General features: G+C 26.3%; 2 protein-coding genes across 3 annotated transcripts in view; one reads left to right on the top strand and one right to left on the bottom strand.

Moving 5' to 3' along the window:
- LOC126845178 (uncharacterized) overlaps positions 1-21,991 on the bottom strand; it is a 78,470-nt gene that overhangs the window by 34,862 nt on the left and 21,617 nt on the right. The gene's annotated exons all lie outside the window — the stretch shown is intronic.
- LOC126845175 (gastrula zinc finger protein XlCGF7.1-like) lies at positions 8,162-12,954 on the top strand. Of its 2 annotated transcripts, XM_050583772.1 has the most exons (5): positions 8,162-8,739; positions 9,194-9,361; positions 10,612-10,800; positions 11,933-12,143; positions 12,228-12,954. In XM_050583772.1, the coding sequence occupies exons 2-5, from the start codon at positions 9,213-9,215 to the stop codon at positions 12,678-12,680; spliced, it is 1,002 nt and encodes a 333-aa protein (XP_050439729.1). In that variant the 5' UTR covers positions 8,162-8,739; positions 9,194-9,212; the 3' UTR covers positions 12,681-12,954. The 2 variants fall into 2 exon arrangements, with proteins under 2 accessions (XP_050439729.1, XP_050439728.1); XM_050583771.1 differs by having other exon boundaries at positions 8,164-8,739; positions 11,933-12,954.

Genomic DNA, 21,991 nt, shown 5'->3' on the forward strand with positions numbered 1-21,991 from the left:
TCGTCTTGACTTCTTACCTATAAGTCAATAGTCATACTTGTAGTTTTGTGTTATTCATCTAACTTAAGTAAATTAAAATTTAGTTTTAAATATTTAAAAAAAACAAAATATACCACTGAAAATTTGGATGGTTTTTATTTTTCAAACAATGTAAACTAAATTATTCTTTATTTTACACAGGTATTAAGTATTTTACCCTTGTAATATGTTTCTAGTCTCTGTGTCACGTTAAATTTTAACATTCATGCAAGTTCTTTATTCTTTTTTTTTGTTACTATTATGTATATATTTTTTTTAATTTTAATACAAAATATAAATTATGTTAATTTTGTTTGTTGTAAATTTAGCTGCAATAACGACAATTTGATTGTCAAATTTGGAAAAGAATGCTTCAATGACTGTGTGTTCGAATCAGATATTGAAATCGTAAGGCATGAACTGTTTGATGCTGAAAACGAGCTAACACCGTTGTATGACTGCAATTACTGCCAAAAATCGTTTAAGACAAAACGACGAATTAAAAACCATATTTTAAGGTAACCACGGACATAACAAAGAAAAATAGAATTTAAGCATAAATTACCGTTTTAAGTAAACGTTGATTGACGGTTTAGTGATGAGGTTGTTTACTTTAATTATTAAAAGAAGAATCATGCATGTCACAAATAACAGTTATAAGTGAGGTTTGATTACTAACAGTAAGCATAAGTTACTTTCAAGTCCTCCTTTGGGGATATTATGGTGTCTAAACCGACCTACTATTCCATGATTACTAAATAGCAGTTACCTGTGAACATAAAAATAACACTATCGCCTTTCTAGAAGCTCCTTAGGGCTGCCACTAAAACTTTCAAATTTTCCTGTTTCTCTGGCCCACTTTTTATATATATATATATATAAATAATTTGATTATATTTAATGAAAATATAGTGTAGGTACTGAAAATAACTGTCGATAGGAGACCCAATCTATGTCTATGGCCACTCAGTTTATATTAAAAGTTAATAATTACTATTGCTTTATAAATAATACTGTAATATGTATTAGTTGAATAAAAAATTACCATGCAAAATAATTTTACCTTTTAGGGGGCTCCATACAGACCATTTTTTCAGTCAAAATACATAATTTTCATTCCATCGCACAGGCCTAGCCAGTGATCCGATAAGCAATCTAAAACACGGATCTGAATTTGTCATGAAGTTTACTTAGGATCGGTCGAAGGACTTTTATCAATTTTAAATTTTAACCCTTTCTAAATATTATTTTAAAATGTTGAAATTGTATAAAATGTTCAAACGTGTTTTATACATAGTAGTAATAAGAAATCAAAAAAGTACGTCGACCGATGTCAAGTAAATTTCATGACGAATTCAAATCTGTTTTCATATTACTTATCGGATCACTGGTTGAGCCTGTGCGATGGAACAAAAAATGTATGTTGTATTAACTCAAATGGCTTTTACTCATAGACAAAATGATTTAAATTAAAAATAATACCTTGAAGCTTATACAAATTAACCGGTAAATTTATTGACTTGGTCGAAATTTATTTAAACCAATTTTTTCTTAAATATTGCCTATACAAAACTCCTTAAAAATGGTCTGTATGGAGCCCTCTTATTATATTTCTAGTCTCTGTTTCGCGTTTAATTGTCTGTAATAAAATTAAAATTGCATACATTCATGTTTACTCTTATTCTTTTATTTCGTAGCTATTCTCAATGCTAATTTACTTATAGTTTTCGATGAGATGAATATTTAATTCTATGATTCTGTCGTACTTTCCTACTTCTTCAACTCCTCTTTATTTTATTTTTTTTTCTTAAAAAATAACATTCAGAGTATTTCTACTGCTAGTAATATTTTATAATATTTTGTATACAAAATTACATACTCGCCCTTTTTATATTCTATAAATGTATAAAACATGTAGACTGACCGTTACTTATTTAGATTTGAATTATTATAATACTTACGAAGTCATTTAAAATCCAATATTTAATGCATTGTAAACAAGATAAATAAATAAATATTTTCTAATTTCTATATTTGAAAATATAAAAAATTATATTTTATATTTTTAAAAAATAACACAAGTAAAAATATTTTCAAATGGGTAAATTTCAACACTATTATGTGTCGTGTGCGAAATCCTTGAAATTATTTCTTAAAAATTATGCTTGATTGATGCATTAACACATATAATAATAGTAATATTAATATTTGCTATAAAATATTGATCTTAAATTAATTTATTTTGTTTCATGCGTGTTGCAGTATTCATTATCCGTGTAACGAGATCGACACTTCAAATTGTACAAACTCTATTGATAACTATACTAGAAACAAAGATGTCCTATTTAATTGTGGTATTTGTTTAAAAAGTTTCAAATCAAAATCAAACCTGAAAAGACATTGGCGGATTCATACGGACGAAAAGGCTTTTAAATGCAATGTGTGTGAAAAGTCATTTGGACGAAAAGAACACCTCAAAACTCATAAAATGACACATACTGGAGAAAAACCTTTTAATTGTGACGTTTGTGAAAAAACATTCAGTCACCAATCTAACCTCAACTACCATAAAAGGATACATACCAGAGAGAAACCTTTTAAATGCAATGTGTGTGAAAGAAAATTCAGTCAACAGTCTTCTCTCAAGACTCATGAGAGAACACATACCGGAGAAACACTTTTTAGATGCGATGTCTGTGAAAAAAAATTCAGTCAAAAATCTAATCTCAAAAATCATGAAAGGATACATACCGGAGAGAAACCTTACAAATGCGATGTCTGTGCAAAGACATTCTGTCATCCATCTAACCTCAAAACTCATGAACGCATACATATTGGTGGGGTACGATATGAATGCTCCGTCTGTAAAAAATCGTATAGTTGCCAATATCATCTTAAAAGGCATCAAGCAAAAGCACACGACTAAAACCTCATATACCTTTCGTGACTATTTGACAGTTTTAAAATAGTTTTGGTAACAATTTTTCATTATTTTGCTCTTTATTTAACCTACGATTTAATATGAATTATTGATATACGAGTATATTTACCAATTTTTTTTATAGTTTTTTAATGTTTACTATCGTTTAACTGATCATTACTTTGACGTTTTCTATTTGACTTATAATTCTTTTCACAGACTATATACATTTTTAAGTTTTTATATTTTTATAATATCATTTTTTAGTTCTATAATTTACACATGAAAAATAGTAGATAATATTGTTATTTTGTTAAAATATTAACAAGTAAGTTTATATTTTTAAATTGGTTATTAATTAAAAATATGTATTTTTTTTGTATCCAACTAACCATGGTTATGAAAATTACGTTTTATTTTAATTATTTTGATATTTTTAGTTTATTGTTTCCACTGTATTACTGTGTTTTCGTTTTATTGTGCTACCTATATATTTTTTAATAACATTTATATTATGCAGAATATTAGTTGTAAATTGTATTATTATTCATATATAATTGTATTATATATTTTTTGGTCATATATATTTTTTATAATTACTGTTTGTTTTAAATATAAATTATTTTTATTAAACGAGTATTAGAAGTTTATATTTTAAAATTTATTTTTAATTTTAAATATTTTTATCCGTCTAATCATATTTATGGAAACTGTTTTTTTATTTTTTAATTATTTTAATTTAATTTTTTCATCTGTATGATGCATTTATTACACGGTAAATTATAGGTGGGCTATTATATTATTTCTAGTATTTATTAAAATAAGTTTATAGTCTACTAAAATAACTGTTGATTTTTTTATTACATTTTTCTATTATCTATTAAAATTTGTTTACAAGATTTATGTTAACTCAATCTACCAGTCGTGTTTAAGTGAATTATTTTATAATTATTAAATACAATTTTTTTTTCTAAGTTTGTTGTTTTTCCCTTTGCAAAAATTTGTATTTTCGTTTCATTTTGCTACTTTTGTATTATAGTACAAAAATGTATTTAAGGAAGATGGTGTTTTTAATTTGTAGTGTACAAGATTTTATTAAATTGAAAATGAATGTCTAGTGAATAAATATGACACATTTTCAGATACTATTGTAAAAAGGTTACAGACCTTTGTTAAAAAACATTACATTACATTGAGCAATTTTACTATTAAAGCTAATACTACTAGTTGTAGTTCACATAAATTGTGTCTAACCAACAATATAAATTGTTTTATGTAGCATAATATATACGTTTTAGCAAGATGATAAATCGTTGTGAATATAGATTTTTCTATCATATATATTATAGTTAATTAAACGATATTAGTTAATTAAAGTACTATCAATAACTAGTTTACATACAAAATATTGTGTATATTTCTAATCCTCCCCTTACAAATTGTATTTTTTTGTAACCAATTTTAAAAAAGTATTTTAAATATAGATTTAGCGTTTCAATTTGTATATGAAAACATCGGTTCAGCAATTATGGAAATATCTTCAATACATTGTTTTTATTAGTTTTATTGGTTCGTTCTCAAGAACACACATCGTGTTTGAGAGTAGAAACATTAGTGGTCATAAGTTAAAATACACCTAACAACTATTAGTATTATGAATAATAAAAATTAATCATAAAGCGCAGTTACCGTATTTTTATCACAGGCTTCAACCAACAATTTTCGAAATCACCAAGCTATTTTATTTAGTTTAGGTCATTTAGTTTTTATAATATTTCAACGCAAAAACAGAAATAGATACCGTTGGTTTTAAATTGAGTATTACTTTGACAGGTTATTAAATTACTCTACCGGAAATAATCCGGTGTACACTTCTATAGTTGATGCTCGTTTTAGACAGTATACCTAATTATAATGATAATAATATTTCACTAAGGCTAATACAGTCTAATAGTTAAACACGTATAGAAATATAGTATAATTATTGTTTATTTTTTTTACTAACAAAATGATGTGCAATTTGGGGCAGAAGGGATGTTCAAAATTGTTCAAAACTATAATATAGTGCTACTATACTACTTACTATACATATTATGTACCTATAGTTAGGCCACAAAATAAAAATTAAAATACATGATTTGAGTACATTGATTGTAAACAAATTCCAGGTTGCTAGGTGTGAGTAAATTAACACAGATAATAAACATATTTTCATTATATTGTTAATTACGAGGTAATTATAGGTAGCCAAGGCATTTAACGTCCAAGTTAAAAAAAGATAAATATCAAATATACTTTTTAATTGAATTAATATTGTGCTGAAATATATTTTTTATAGTACATTTCTCTAGCTCACACACAAAACAAATGTATAAATTATAAAATCTATTCAGGCAATGTCTTGGCTAGAAACTCGTATACAAGTTAATTTTGAATTGATGGTTTTTTGTTAGTAGTTTAACTTGAGTTTTAAATTTATATTATATTTGAAACTGTATATAAATCAGCACAGCGTAATAGTCGGACTTTCTGTGTAAATGTTTAAATAACATTTTTTTTTAAATTATACTGATTGTTTTCTTTTCTTAGGTAAGGTTATTTAGCTAAAATTCAATTTTTTATTCACCTTTGTCGAATCATATTTTGTAATTCCGGTTAAGGTACTCGAAAACTAATTGTTCTCAAACATAAAAATATTAAATTACAGTTATAATAGTGAAGCTATAATAATTTAAGTTTTAACATAATAATGTATAATATACGAGTATTATGTAAGCTTATACTTCAAACTTGGTTTTGAATTTAAAATATTTATTCATTTTTATCCGACTAATCATTTTTATAGAAACTTTTTTTATATTTTAATTTTATTAATTTTATGTTTTCATCTGTATAAAATTTCTTTCTACATTTATATTTTAAAAAATTTGTTTGATGCATTATTTACACGTTGAAGAAAATATATGTTATTATACTGTTTCTATTATTTATTAAAATACTTAATAGTTAATTTTGGTTTCGCTTGATTTAAAACAATAAGGTATTTTCAGAGTTAATAACGTTATTTGTTTAGGTATAAGAAACGATGTCTCATCAACAGTTCATCGAAGGATTTAGTAATTATTACCAATTTGTTGCTAAAGTTCTTTTTGCAAAAAATATATAATAAATCGAAATTAGATATTTCTGTAGATTTTTTTAAGTAGGCACAACTAAGTAACAATATCAGATAGATAAATTGTTAATTAAACTTAAAAACTTTGGAAATCACCATTTTTTTGTGGTTTATAAATTAATGTTTTTGAATAACTTAAATCTATTAAAACTGAATCTTAAAAACGGGGTAACAATTTCAAATTTTTGGAAAAATTTCTGATAATTATTTATTTGAAATTTAAACGTTGTCACCGTGATAATTAACAGGAGCATAAAGCTATCATAATAAAGGTAATGTTTTTGTAAGTATGACGATTAACAAATGTAGTGTGAACATTTGTTACTCAGATTTTTCGTAATAAGTTTTTAGCCGTTGGTTTAACTTCAGATGAATTTGTTAAAAAGTAACTTTTTACTTGCTCCAGTTAATTTTTTTATAAGTTAAGAATGTAGCTAATACAACTTTAAGTAGTTAAAAACAAGCATCTTTGCCAACCAGGGCCTAGTAATAAACAGGCAAAAAGCAGGGAAAACAAGGTAAGAAATGTTTTTAATTAAATTTAAAAATTTTGATGTTTTGTCGGTTAAGTTAAAACCTTATTCCTTTTTAATATCTCACACTTTGTCGATACACCGCCATTTTTCTATTAAATTTAAATTAAGTTTTTATTTAGAAAAATGTATTATTAAATACCACTTGAGAAATAATTTAACTTCAAAAATAAGAACTGACAATTTAATTTTAACTATAATAATATGTTTTTAAAAGTTAAAACAAGAATGTATAAGAAATGGATAATGTATAGTATTAAATAGATACATTTAATAAGTACTTTCTTCGTGCTAAATATACCAATAGGTATGTCTCTTGTTTGACAAAAAATACAGTATTAAGAGTAAAATAATTAAACTTGCTTATTATGTAACGGAAAAGCCAGGTTATTAATTGATTTTAAATATTAGTTAAGCTTATATACATTGCACATAATATCTGATTGGTCTATGGCATTTTGAAGTGGAGAAATATGAGTTAAATTAACAGCTCTGGAAAAAATAAATGAAATTCATTAGTTAATAATGTATCAATTTAATTCAAGCGAAATAACTTTAAATACCTTAACTGTCCATATTAAATATTACATAAGATATTAGATTCAACATTGATAGACTTCTGTGTTCAACAAAGATCATACGTGATAGCTTAAGTAAAAAAAAAACGCACATATATAATATTTTAGAACTATGGCTTAATTAATAATTAGTGTAAGTAGATACATAAACACAATTTTATAGTAGACTGGCTGTTTGTAAAAACTCCTCACTATATTATTTACCAAATTATATAATACACACATTTTAGTTCTTTTAGATTTGTACCACGGTTTTCAACTAAGCTACCAGTTGATCGATATACTGAGTTTTTATTTGCATATTTTATAATAAAACACAAAAGAATATTTAAATTATACTATTAAAAAAAAATATATATATATATTCAAAATGTTAATAAAAGTGTATTGTTTTTTTTCTTTAGTACGAAGAAAAACTACCTATTCACATATAGGTATTTTAAAGGGAAAATAAGTGTCAGCTTTAATTTTTTTATAGTTTTTCAATGTTTACTATCGTTTAATTGATCATTACTTTGACGTTTTCTATTTGACTTATAATTCTGTTCACAGACTATATACATTTTTAAGTTTTTATATTTTTATAATATCATTTTTTAGTTCTATAATTTACACATGAAAAATAGTTGATAATATTGTTATTTTGTTAAAATATTAACAAGTAAGTTTATATTTTTAAATTGGTTATTAATTAAAAATATGTATTTTTTTTATAACCAACTAACCATGGTTATGAAAATTACGTTTTATTTTAATTATTTTGATATTTTTAGTTTATTGTTTCCACTGTATTACTGTGTTTTCGATTTATTGTGCTACCTATATATTTTTGAATAACTTTTATATTATGCAGAATATTAGTTGTAAATTGTATTATTATTCATATATAATTGTATTATATATTTTTTGGTCATAATATTGAACACTAATTTTACAAGTCAGCGAAGGGGTTTCCATAACGAATAAAAACTTAGGTAAACGCATTAATACATTTTATAGGATTTCGATGAAGGTAAATTTACAACAAGCTTTGAAACCGGAGTTGGGAAATTGATTTGTATGCCTTATAAAACCCCAGTTTACCTCCATGCTGCGGTGTACCTCCACCTGTGACAATCACTCGTTATCATACAAACACACACTATCACAAATCTGTCTAGAAAATGTTTGCATTGTCATTTGTCCTGCAGTTCGCGTTAATAAACCTACATTAAATACAAATTTTGTTTTTGTTAGTGTCCGAGATTTTTATTTTGCAATCGCTCCTTTCTGTGAATTATAACTAGTTCAATTAGATTTATCGCCATAGAAACAATTGGTTTTCATTATTGTTGCTACGGGTCCGATTCGTGAGAATTTCTAAATATTAATCATAATAACTTATTTTTTGATAAATACAACCGTATTGCGTTGTGTTTTGTTAATAAGTTACAATTGTGTTTTGTCTTGCCTGTTAATAATTTATTATAAGTTTTAAGTAGCAGCCGTGAACAGCGGTTTACGGTTCTATGTTATGTGAGTACCTACCGTTTTGTATACATTATTGTCGTGTTTTCCGTATTCCATTGACTTAGAATGCTGCTTGTTAATAAATAGAATCATAATCCATATGTGTTTGTTTATTACTTATTAATTGCTCAGAGTTTGGTTGAATGACACAGAATGTCACTTTAATTTAACGTAGTCGACAAAATGGGCTATCGTCTAGTTTTAATCTTTATCGTGTTAGATTCTTACCAACAAGTCGTACTTGTAGTTTTGTGTTATTCATGTAATTTTAGTAAATTATTATTTAGTTTTAAATATTAAAAAAAAAACAAAATATACCACTCAAAACTTTGTTGGTTTTTTATTTTTCAAATCATGTTAACTAAATTATTCTTTGTTATATCATTGTTATTACTAAATTTAATACTTAATAAAATAGTAAAGTTTTGTAATTAATTTGTCCTATAAATGTCAATTATAGAGTTTGGAAGCGGTATAAAATGTTGAAAATTAAACTTGAAAATGATGAAACAGAACAACACTCCTTTGAAGTCATTGCACCCAAACCGTTAAATGTGCAGTTCAAAAACAATGAAATTTCTACAAAAGTAGAGTGTATAGTAAAGAATGAAGTCAACAATACTTATGAGTAAGTCAATTTTAATACCATTTTTTACTAGATAAAACAATTAAGCTTTTGTAACTATGACTTCCTCCGTAATTTAAAAAAAAATTTAATTGATGATGTTATAATTCATTTTCAAAATAGTTTTAATAATATTGTTTAAACAATTATTTTTGACGTTATAAAAAGTAAAGAGAAACATCAACTTTTCATGAGTAACTTAATTCACTTTAAGCTATTATAAATCATAAGGGTTTAAATTATATTAAACATATGAGTTTATTTAAAAACTTGTTATCGATCAGTTAAATTTTCAGTAAAATGTATACTCTTTTAAAATAATTGTTTAGTAAATACTATTTTAAAAGTTTTATATATAATACATAAGTAATTTCTATTTTTACCTCTATAATAATAAAAATGTTAATGGTCTGATAGTGAATTATAAATAAATCCATATTTTAAGTATATATAAAAAATGTATATATATTTTTTTTTACTCTCCTTTTAGGTAATAGACCTTCTATGCTTACACAAAAGCCAAATTTATTGAACTATTTATAGATAAAAGTCTGAATATACAGTAAAATAATAATTTAGTCTTTGTTAATTACTTAGTTGATGAGCATTATGATGTATCCAACAATAAACACGAAACTGACGAATTAGTGAATGAAACGCAGTTTAAAACCAAAATATATTTAATTCAGTTGTTGGAAACTGATCATGTGCATCTAAGTAACTTTTTCACACCAAAAAGAAGCCAATCACATATTTAGTTATTAAAGTATAAAATCCCATGTATCCTAAAAGATAGGTGCTTCGTACACCGGAGTCGTGTTGTGTCTAGTAATACGGGATCAACGCCACATTAAATTAACCTAGTCGGCAAAATGGTCTATCGTTTAGCTTAAATCTTTATCGCCTTGACTTCTTACCTGAAAGTCAACCTGATAGTCATACTTGTAGTTTTGTGTTATTCATCTAACTTAAGTGAATTAAAATTTAGTTTTAAATATTTAAAAAAAACAAAATATACCACTGAAAATTTGGACGGTTTTTATTTTTCAAACAATGTAAACTAAATTATTCTTTATTTTACACAGGTTTTAAGTATTTTACCCTTGTAATATGTTTCTAGTCTCTGTGTCACGGTAAATTTTAACATACACGCAAGTTCTTTATTCTTTTTTTTTTGTAACTATTATGTATATATTTTTTTTAATTTTAATACAAAATATAAATTATGTCAATTTTGTTTGTTGTAAATTTAGCTGCAATAACGACGATTTGAATGTCAAATTTGAAAAAGAATGCTTCAATGACTGTGTGTTCGAATCAGATATTGAAATCGTAAGGCATGAACTGTTTGATGCTGAAAACGAGCTAACACCGACGTTTGACTGCAATTACTGCCAAAAATCGTTTAAGACAAAACGACGAATTAAAAACCATATTTTAAGGTAACCACGGACATAACAAAGAAAAATAGAATTTAAGCATAAATTACCGTTTTAAGTAAACGTTGATTGACGGTTTAGTGATGAGGTCGTTTACTTTAATTATTAAAAGAATCCTGCATGTCACGAATAACAGTTATAAGTGAGGTTTGATTACTAACAGTAAGCATAAGTTACTTTCAAGTCCTCCTTTGGGGATATTATGGTGTCTAAACCGACCTACTAATCCATGATTACTAAATAGCAGTTACTTGTGAACATAAAAATAACACTATCGCCTTTCTAGAAGCTCCTTAGGGCTGCCACTAAAACTTTCAAATTTTCCTGTTTCTCTGGCCCACTTTTTATATATATATATATATATATAAATAATTTGATTATATTTAATGAAAATATAGTGTAGGTACTGAAAATAACTGTCGATAGGAGACCCAATCTATGTCTATGGCCACTCAATTTATATTAAAAGTTAATAATTACTGTTGCTTTATAAATAATACTGTAATATGTATTAGTTGAATAAAAAATTACCATGCAAAATAATTTTACCTTTAAGGGGGCTCCATATAGACCATTTTTTCAGTCAAAATACATAATTTTCATTCCATCGCACAGGCCTAGCCAGTGATCCGATAGGCAATCTAAAAACGGATCTGAATTTGTCATGAAGTTTACTTAGGATCGGTCGAAGGACTTTTTACAATTTTTAATTTTAACCCTTTCTAAATTTTATTTTAAAATGTTGAAATTGTATAAAATGTTCAAACGTGTTTTATACATAGTAGGAATAAGAAATCAAAAAAGTATGTCGACCGATCTCAAGTAAATTTCATGACAAATTCAAATCTGTTTTCATATTACTTATCGGATCACTGGTTGAGCCTGTGCGATGGAACAAAAAATGTATGTTGTATTAACTCAAATGGCTTTTACTCATAGACAAAATGATTTAAATTAAAAATATTTTCAAACGGGTAAATTTCAACACTATTATGTGTCGTGTGCGAAATCCTTGAAATTATTTCTTAAAAATTATGCTTGATTGATGCATTAACACATATAATAATAGTAATATTAATATTTGCTATAAAATATTGATCTTAAATTAATTTATTTTGTTTCATGCGTGTTGCAGTATTCATTATCCATGTAACGAGATCGACACTTCAAATTGTACAAACTCTAATGATAACTATACTCGAAACAAAGATGTCCTATTTATTTGTGGTATTTGTTTAAAAAGTTTCTCATCAAAATCAAACCTGAAAAGACATTGGCGGATTCATACGGACGAAAAGGCTTTTAAATGCAATGTGTGTGAAAAAACATTTGGACGAAAAGAACACCTCAAAACTCATAAAATGACACATACTGGAGAAAAACCTTTTAATTGTAATTTCTGTGAAAAATGTTTTAATAAACAATCTTACCTCAAAACTCATAAAAGGACACATACTGGCGAGAAACCTTTTAGATGCAATGTGTGTGAAAGAACATTCAGCCAACAGTCTTCTCTCAAGACTCATGAGAGAACACATACCGGAGAAACACTTTTTAGATGCAATGTCTGTGAAAAAAAATTCAGTCAAAAATCTAATCTCAAAAAACATGAAAGGATACATACCGGTGAGAAACCATTTAGATGCGATTTCTGTGCAAAGACATTCTGTCAACAATGTGATCTCAAGAAACATAAAAGGACACATACCGGCGAGAAACCCTTTAGATGTAATGTCTGTGAAAAATGTTTTAATACACAATCTTCCCTCAAAACTCATGAACGCATACATATTGGTGGGGTATGTTATGAATGCTCCGTCTGTAAAAAATCGTATGGTCACCAAAATACTCTAAAAAAACATCAAGCAAAAGCACACGACTAAAACCTCATATACCTTTCGTGACTATTTGACAGTTTTAAAATAGTTTTGGTAACAATTTTTCATTATTTTGCTCTTTATTTAACCTACAATTTAATATGAATTAATGATATACGAGTATATTTACCAATTTTTTTTATAGTTTTTTAATGTTTACTATCGTTTAACTGATCATTACTTTGACGTTTTCTATTTGACTTATAATTCTTTTCACAGACTATATACATTTTTAGTGTTAACATTTTGATAATATAATTCCTTAGTTCCATAATTTACACATGAGAAATAGTAGATAATATTATTACTATTGTTATTTTGTTAAAATATTATCAAGTAAGATTATATTTTTAAATTAGCTTTTAATTAAAAATACGTATTTTTTTATATGCAACTAACCATAGTTATGAAAATTACGTTGTATTTACTGTGTTTTTGATTTATTGTGCTACCTATATGTTTTTTTTAATAACTTACATATTATACAAAATATTAGTTATAAATTTTATTATTTATTTGTATATTATTATGTTGATATATTTTTTATAATTACTGTTTGTTTTAAATATAAATGATTTATAATATACGAGTATTATGTAAATTTATATTTTAAAATTTATTTTTAATTAAAAATATTAATTTATTTTTATCCGTCTAATTATGTTTTATAGAAACTGTATTTTATCTTTTAATTAAATTTTTTTATCTGTATGATGCATTAATTACACGTTAAATATTAGGTGGGTTATTATATTATTTGTATTATTTATTAAAAGATGTTTATAGTCTACTGTACTAACTGTTGATTTTTTTATTACATTTTTTCTTTTTTCTACTAAAATTTGTTTACAATATTTATGTTAACTTAATCGACCAGTCGTGTTTATGTGAGTTATTTTATAATTATTATATACAATCTTTTTTTCTAAGTTTGTTGTTTTTCCCTTGGTAAAAATGTGTGTTTTCGATTCATTTTGCTACTTTTGTATTATAGTACAACATGTATTTTAGGCAGATGGTGTTTTTAATTTGTATTGTGCAAGACGTCATTAAATTAAAAAAGGAATGTTGAGTGAATAAATATAACACATTTTCAGATACTATTGTAAAAAGGTTACGGATTTTTGTTTAAAAATCATTACATTACATTAAGCAATTTTATATTAAAGCTAATCGTACACTGTTTTAGTTGTAGTACACATATTTTGTCTCTAATCAACAAATTAAATTGTTTTATGTAGCATATATGCGTTTTAGCAAGATGATAAATCGTTGTGAACAAACATTTTTCTATCACATACATAATAGTTATTTAAACGATATTAGTTAATTAAAGTACTATCAATAACTAATTTACTTACAAAATATTGTTAATATTTCTAATACTCCTCTTATAAATTGTATTCTTTTCTAACCAAGCCAGCATCGGCCAAGCGAAATTCTTAGTAAACTAAAAACTAATAATTTTAAAAAAAGTCATTAAAATATAGTTTTATCATTTGAATATGAAAATATCGGTTCAGCAATTATGGAAATATCTTCAATACTTTTTTTTAAATTAATTTTTATGGTTCGTTCTAAACACACACCGTGTTTTAGAGTAGGAACATTAGTGATCATAAGTTGAAATACACCTAACAACTAATAGTAATATGAATAATATTAGTTAATCATAAAGCGCAGTTACCGTATTTTTATCACAGGCTTCAACCAACAACTTTGGAATTCACCCAGCTTTTTTATATAGTTTAGGGCATTTAGTTTTTATAATATTTCAACGCAAAAACAGAAATAGATACCGTGTGTTTTAAATTGAGTATTACTTTGTCAGGTTATTAAATTACTCTACCAGAAATAATCCTGTGCACACTTTTATAGTTGATGTTCGATTTAGACAGTATACTTAGGTATAATGATAATAATATTATCATTATTCACTAAGACTAATACAGTCTAATAGTTAAACACGTATAGAAATACAGTATAATTATTGTTTATTTTTTTACTGATAGAATGATGTGCAGTTTGGGGCAGAAGGGATGTTCAAAATTGTACAAAACTGTAAGTATAGTAAGGCCGCAAAATAAAAATATTAATACATGATTCGAGTACTTTTATTGTAGACGAATTCCAGGTTGCTATGTGTGAGTAAATTAATAGTTGCTAAATGATTTACCCAGTAGTTAAAATAATAACTATAAAAAGGGCAAATTGGCCACTACTAATTATTTTCCATTTCAATTTAAGTTATTATAAGTAAGCCGTAAGGTTAGGGTTGTGGGGGAAATTGACACCGGAGGACAGCCGCCAGTCGCTTTCCAAACGTTCTCTATAATTTCGAGTAAGATTTTTGTCGTTTTTCATTTATACGGTTTTAGATAGGTTTGTTTTAGATGTAATTAATAATTTAAGGTTATACTTAAATGTACTACACTGTGTAACAACCCTGTAGCACTGTACGTATGTGTTGCAGGCGGTTCGCCCGCCCATGACATCCGCTTATGTCAACGGTGGAGGAAGGGTAGTATCATGTTGTTAAATTATATGGATTACCATGTCAACAAAGCCTGAACTTAATATCAAATACGTTTGAAAAACAAATATAAATTTCGACAAAAACACAAATAATAACAATGTTTTTTATAAGTCATTTCATCGGATATTTGCTATAACTTGTTTACATTATAATGCTAATAAATAATGCTAAATAATACAATTGTTGGATATATAATGTAAGAAAATGCACCCACTGGCCTAGTATAGTATTCAACTTTCTCGTTGTTTAACATAAAAATTTGAATTGGTGTTTTCATTTGAAAGAAAAATATATATAAGATTCACTCATTATGAATTGTAAAAGCTTTTTATACTTAACAGCAACATTTTTCATCATGCTGTCGGCAACTACAGGTACATAAAAAAATCGAGTATATAAAACAATATCAATAAAGCTATAATATAATAAATTAAATAATAATAAAGAATTTTTAGAGAAAAACAAGTATAAAAATAGTTTAATGTTTATTTTAATTTTATATTATACATATTTATTATTTATGTTTCAGGGTCTCGTGAAGGTACCTATTCAAACGATTTAAATATAATGAAAATATAAATACTTTAGCAGTATTAACATATTTCTTTTACTTGTTTCATATTTAAGAAGACCAGTGTTAACTTAAATTAACTAGGTACTGCTAATAAATGTGAAATTGTGTATACATTTTTATTTTTTAGGTAAGTTGGATGATAATATCAGTTTTTGTGCTTGACAAAGATAAGTATAGTAGCAGTCTTACAATTATTTACAACTGAAGACAAGAATATAATTAAATTAACCATAAATATGTATATACAATAGCCTTCTGAAATTATTGGATGTGTTAGTTACCTATAAAATAATGGGGAACATTTTATATTTTAGTAATGCTAAAAATATTATAAATGCTTTACGTTAGTACAATAAGAATACTTCTGCCATGTTCATTAGCATATTTTATAATCTTGTATGTCTATTTGTAAAATTATTTAAAAATTGAATTTCGTAGGCGTAAGCAAAGTTATAGCTATAGGTTAAAGTAATATAGGTATGCATAACTTTTAAAAATAAAAATTAAACAAGTATTTGACTTATTTTGTTCGATGTTTCAGATTTAAGAGTACCCACACTCCCAACCCCAGATAGACCACCACCCATAACTGGTAATGTTATGATAATATCTAAAATTTATTGTTGTAAAATTAATTAAAAATGTATAATTATTAATTCGCGAGTATTAGCAAAGTTAAACACTTAACTGAATTAACAGCAAAAAATTGTTAGACAGAGGTACTTGGAATATTATAATTAAAAAAAAGCCAGTACAGCGGGGACGGGGAGGTTACAGGCTTACAGGAATTTTTACAACTTAAAGTAATAAAATCGCTTTCAAATAAACGCTTCGGTGCGAATCAGTAGTTAGTATTTTCAAGCCAGTACAGTCCAAACCAAGTACAGTATAGTCCCCACTATGCCCCGTCCCCATTATACTGGCTTTTTTTTTTTTAATGTTTAAAAAATTGTACAAATAAAAGCACAAAAAAAAAAATAACTTCGCAGAAACCTGATAAACAAATTAAGAAGTTTATAACACTTTTAAATGTTTTAATAAAATTCCATAAATTTTACTTCTTATTATCTAAAGTCATTCTCTATAATAATAACGATAAAAAATGTACTTTAATTTAAGTCATAAATATTCAAAATAGGTGCATTAAATATTTCTTATAAATTTTAACTCGATTTGACCCTTTTTATCGAAATTATAGCCAGTTAAAGTTGAAACTTTTAAACTAATATTTTTTTCCAAATTTTAACTGTGAAGAAGTGAACTTTTTTAACTGTTACCACCCCAAAAGTACCAACTAGATCAAATTTATGATTTGTAGAGTTGCTACTCGAAGGAGTTGGTCCAGTATTAAAAAAGTTGCAGTGTTGTATACAGACACAAAAAAAGCTAAAATATAAAAAACAATTATTTGGAGATATTTTGTTCGATGTTTCAGATGCGCGAGTTCCCTTAAGACCACGACACTCAAATGGTAAGTTGGACGATAATATCTAAAATTGATTGTTGTAAAAATAATTAAAAGTATAATTATTAATTCGTGATTATAAACAAAGTTATAGTTATAGTTAAAGTAATATAGGTATAAACTATAAAAAATAATATACGTATAGGCTGTAAAAATAAAACAGAATAAACAAGTATTTGACTTATTTTGTTCGATGTGTCAGTTAGAGAAGTATACGGACCATTACCATCTATCCCAACACCAACACCAGCACAACCACACCACAACGACCACCATCACCACCCAACGATGGTAAGCTGGATGATAATATCCATCTAAAATATATTGTTGTAAAATTAATTAAAAATCTATAATTAATAACTCGTGAACATTAGCAAAGTTACATACTTTGGATCAACAATTAAAAATTATTATACCAAAAGAGGTATTTGAAAAATAAAAAAAACAAAATAGGAAAAGACAACTATTTGAGTTAGTTTTTTTTGATGTTTCAGTTCAAGAAGTACCCGTAGTACATCCACCATTCAGCAGTTGAGAAATAACTAAAGGTTAGATAAAAGTATATATCATGCAATTATATTGTATGGCGCACGAGGTTAATGCATGCGAATAAATTTAATGTAAACCACTTGAGACTTTCGTTCTCTAATAGAGGTATAAAGGAACGAGTGGGATATTTAGCTAAGTTCATGAATAAACTATAAATAAATAAATATTATGCAATTCGGTCATTTTTTTACTACGAGCATCTACTACTTATCAGCACAATGTCGAGATTACTTCGAGCACTGATCGATATAAGTGAGTCTATAAAAAGATTATCATGAGGCTTTTAATCATTTAAGGTGTATTCGAGATTGATCATAGATAATAAATATAAGCCATTTATACATTTTTAAAATGCAATAATCTCAGTTAAAAACGTAGAGTGCTACATTCCGATAATACAGAATGGAAGAAATGGCAGAATTTTATTATTGGAGTTTATCGACGAAATGTTTTACATTACTTGAATAAAAATGTTAACATCCTGCACGTGGTGACTTATAAAGAAGCCTAACTTATATAAACCACAATATTAATGTATTAACTAATTTTAGTAAACGATTACGTTTATACACAGTCATTTAATATTTAATTGCTTTTTAGACAGTTCGCGCTAATGCCAAATTATTGTGTACAAACATAGCTAAAATATCCAAGATCAATGCCACATCATGAAAATAAAAATATTTACTAAGTAATTTTTAAAATGTATAATAATATCATTGTTTATCATTATATTGTAATAATACAATAATATTTAATAATACCCCTATTTTTCTAATCAACTATTCCAAAACACATTTTGTTATTAAATAATATATTACTATTTACTGTGTCGTTACATATCTACCAATAAAAATAATATTCATTGAATAAGTAAATTTGTAATTTATTATTTAGTGTATTATAATAATTTGTTTCTACTTAGTGTTGGTACAGTAATATTACATATATTATGGTCAACTCAAAATGCAGAGCACAATTTGCATTACCTAAACTAAACGGAATGAACGTACTTACGCATCTTAAGGCTATTCTGGTACTACTATTAGTATGATGTTGATGTTTATAGTGTTAGGAAAATAACACTAACGCTAGAAATTAATAAAGTTATGACTTCGTAGCCAATTTGTTACACCTTAGTATGAAAGTAAAACACAATTAGATTAATGTAAATAATAATATTCGCTGATGTATGGCGGACAATCTCCACCATATATATTTATATACACTGCTGATACGTAATACTAAACCTTGAAAAATGTAGAAAAATATGTACCTACAAGTACGGGGAAAAAACCATTTCAATAATAAAAGTAAATGTTTAAAACTGTTATACCAATATTTCAAGGTAGGTATATCAGAAACATTTATCCTGCGCTGTTTCGCCTATGTTGTAGGTAATGTTTTTAGAAGTTAATATACATTTTTTTTATGTTATGTTGGTGGTTTTTCTCGTATTACAGAATATATTTCAAACATAAATTATTTAGTCGCCATAAAAATGAAAAACAATGTAATAATTATTATATGGCTTCATTAGACACGCCGTTGGACGGAATAAATAAAACTAATACTAAACAACTGTCCTATTTTTTCCTTCAGTGGTTGTACAGTTTTAAGATTTTGATGGAATTAAAAAAAATTATCATACGACATACATCTATTTTTTTTTTTATATTTTAGTCAAATAATTTTATATTTTAGTAAATTAAAACGAGAAAAAAAATTAGTTTTAAACAATTACTAAAAACGAAGCTAACGACAAACCGACGTTCAAGCAAAATCTATTAATTCAACAGTGGATATTTATATACAAATTATAATAACCCAATTTATCTAACTAATTGATTTAAAGTCTTTCAAATGCTTTACGGTTATTGTAGAAATCTAATTTTTTTTTAATATTTCAAAAGGCTGCGGATCTTTTGATTGACGTTATAAACTTCAAAGTTCAGTCAAATTCTCTTTTACCAAAAAAATAGCTTAACCAGCATAACTAAATTAATATACAGGTTGCTATAAGAGATTCCAAAATCACCCCTCTCTAAATCCTGGTACCCAAGGGTGGAAAAATCACAATGACCTTGAAATATCATTGTATGGTAAAAAATAAAAAATGATTCACATAGGTGGTTTTATCATAACTTTAAAAAAATCGTCAATAAGTCATGTTGGCCTTGAAATTCTAAAGACCATGAATATTCGTCGTACACCGTTATTAAAATGCAAGTTTACCATGGGTATCTAAAAAATAGACACAGTCTTTTGGCTTTGTATAATATTCTTAACACAAACGAGCACTGTATTTCATTTATGCAAACAGTGCAAAATTTAAACGCACACCGAATCACACAAGTGTTTTTCTAAAGCAAAAGAATTATGTTTTTGAGTAAACGCTTAGGCAAGAATTCAGTAAACAATAATTTAATAAAAAAAACCATTATGCACGGATGAAGTGAAACTTCTTTCAGAGACATTCAACTGATACATTAAACTAGCGATATCATATTATTGGCCAGACTGTAACTTTTGATTACATATAATGAATTCCAATAAGAGTTTCCAAAAATTATTCAATTTTTTATTGATTGGGTAATCTGGTAAAAATGTCTTATGTATTTTTTGTTATTCCATTCTTTATACCACGGAGTTCATTAAAAATATGTTGATAATACAAGGGGTATTATCCAATTTGGGGGTTTGAACAATTTAATCTAATTAAATTTTAAAAATGCAACTGATCACCAATTATTTGAATAAAAATCCACCGTCAGTTGTTCCCACACGTTAGCCGAACTCAATAAACACAAAATTACAATTGAAAACGCGATATCTTTATACATAATCTTATATATATATATATATAGTCGGTAACGTTCAGCGTTCGCACAGATTTTCCAATTGATCCTCAGCCCAATGACAAATCCATGTTAAAAAAATTAGGGGTCTCATTTTAGGTCAAGACGAACCAATAAGTCCACTAATCAACGGAATCTCGCAAAAGCCTGTTATATATATAAATATATATATATATATATATATATATATATATATATATGTACCGGATGATACATTAATGATAATACGCTTATTTTTTTTTGAAAACATTTTCTTACACAAACTGAAGTGTCTCCAATTACCAAAACTACAATAATTACGGGTTTTAGTAGCAAATTTGAAGGTACTTGTATATTATTGTAAGGTGTATGTTTTACAACGATATATTATTTTTTTTCCATCATCGATGAGCAAAAAGTAGTCAAAGTAAACGAATGTCGCCAAATAACGGCTGAAAACGTTTAGTACTTTTTCTGGGGGTCTAAAAAAGGTGGACTTTTTAAACATAAATGCAAACTTATACGCTCGATTTTCTTTTTAAATAGAGAATAATTTGCCGAAAATACAGAGCAATCTTTAGCAATTGATATTTTGATTATTTTTTTTATGCTAACTACTAAAAGTAACGATAATTATTCATTTACGATAATGAAATTTGTCATAAACAGTCGAACAAACGGTGGCCTTAGTTGAAAGTTGTTTAAGTATACTTATGATGTGAGTCTTCTTTTTTTTTTTGCGATTCAGCTGCTACGGCTGACGATACACAAATACAAATTTATACGTCTTGGGACAAAATATATATTATAGGCAAATTGTGAAATGTAGTACCTACATTTTTTTTTATGTAACTTACAAAAAGTTGTAACAGTAAATCATTAAAAAGCTCTCTTTATTGTAATATAATACATAAAAAAAAGGTAAAGGAAATAAGTAAAAAAAAATCAAAATTATGGAAAAATGCAAAAAAATTAAAAATCGTCATTAGCGGTTACAATTTATAAAATTTTTAAAATATAATATGGTCATCTCCAGAAAATATTTATGTCGACTGATTGTATAACGATATGAACGCAGAACATTGTTGTGTCGCTTTTGACTTATTGACTTCGAATAATATAGTTTCTGAAAAACCCTAGGAAGATTAAACTATCCTTATTATCGTCATACTGGTTAAATTTGATTTGCCAATTTTCTATAACATTCTCATTCGCTACATTAATATAATATTAAGTTATAATTTAAATTTTATGATAACTAGTACAGTCATTTGAGTAAAGGTGGAGTGGGGGGTATAAGTAGCTATCACCTAAAATTCTGGTGTCTGGTTTAGATTTAACTAACTAGCTTAAAAT

The sequence above is a fragment of the Adelges cooleyi genome, unplaced genomic scaffold, assembly GCF_023614345.1.
Source record: "Adelges cooleyi isolate 19-005CV unplaced genomic scaffold, UGA_ACOO_1.1 ACOO_flye_CR_arks_rails_tigmint_CR_PRNA_7, whole genome shotgun sequence".
In the NCBI taxonomy this organism is placed as follows: Eukaryota; Metazoa; Arthropoda; class Insecta; order Hemiptera; family Adelgidae; genus Adelges; species Adelges cooleyi.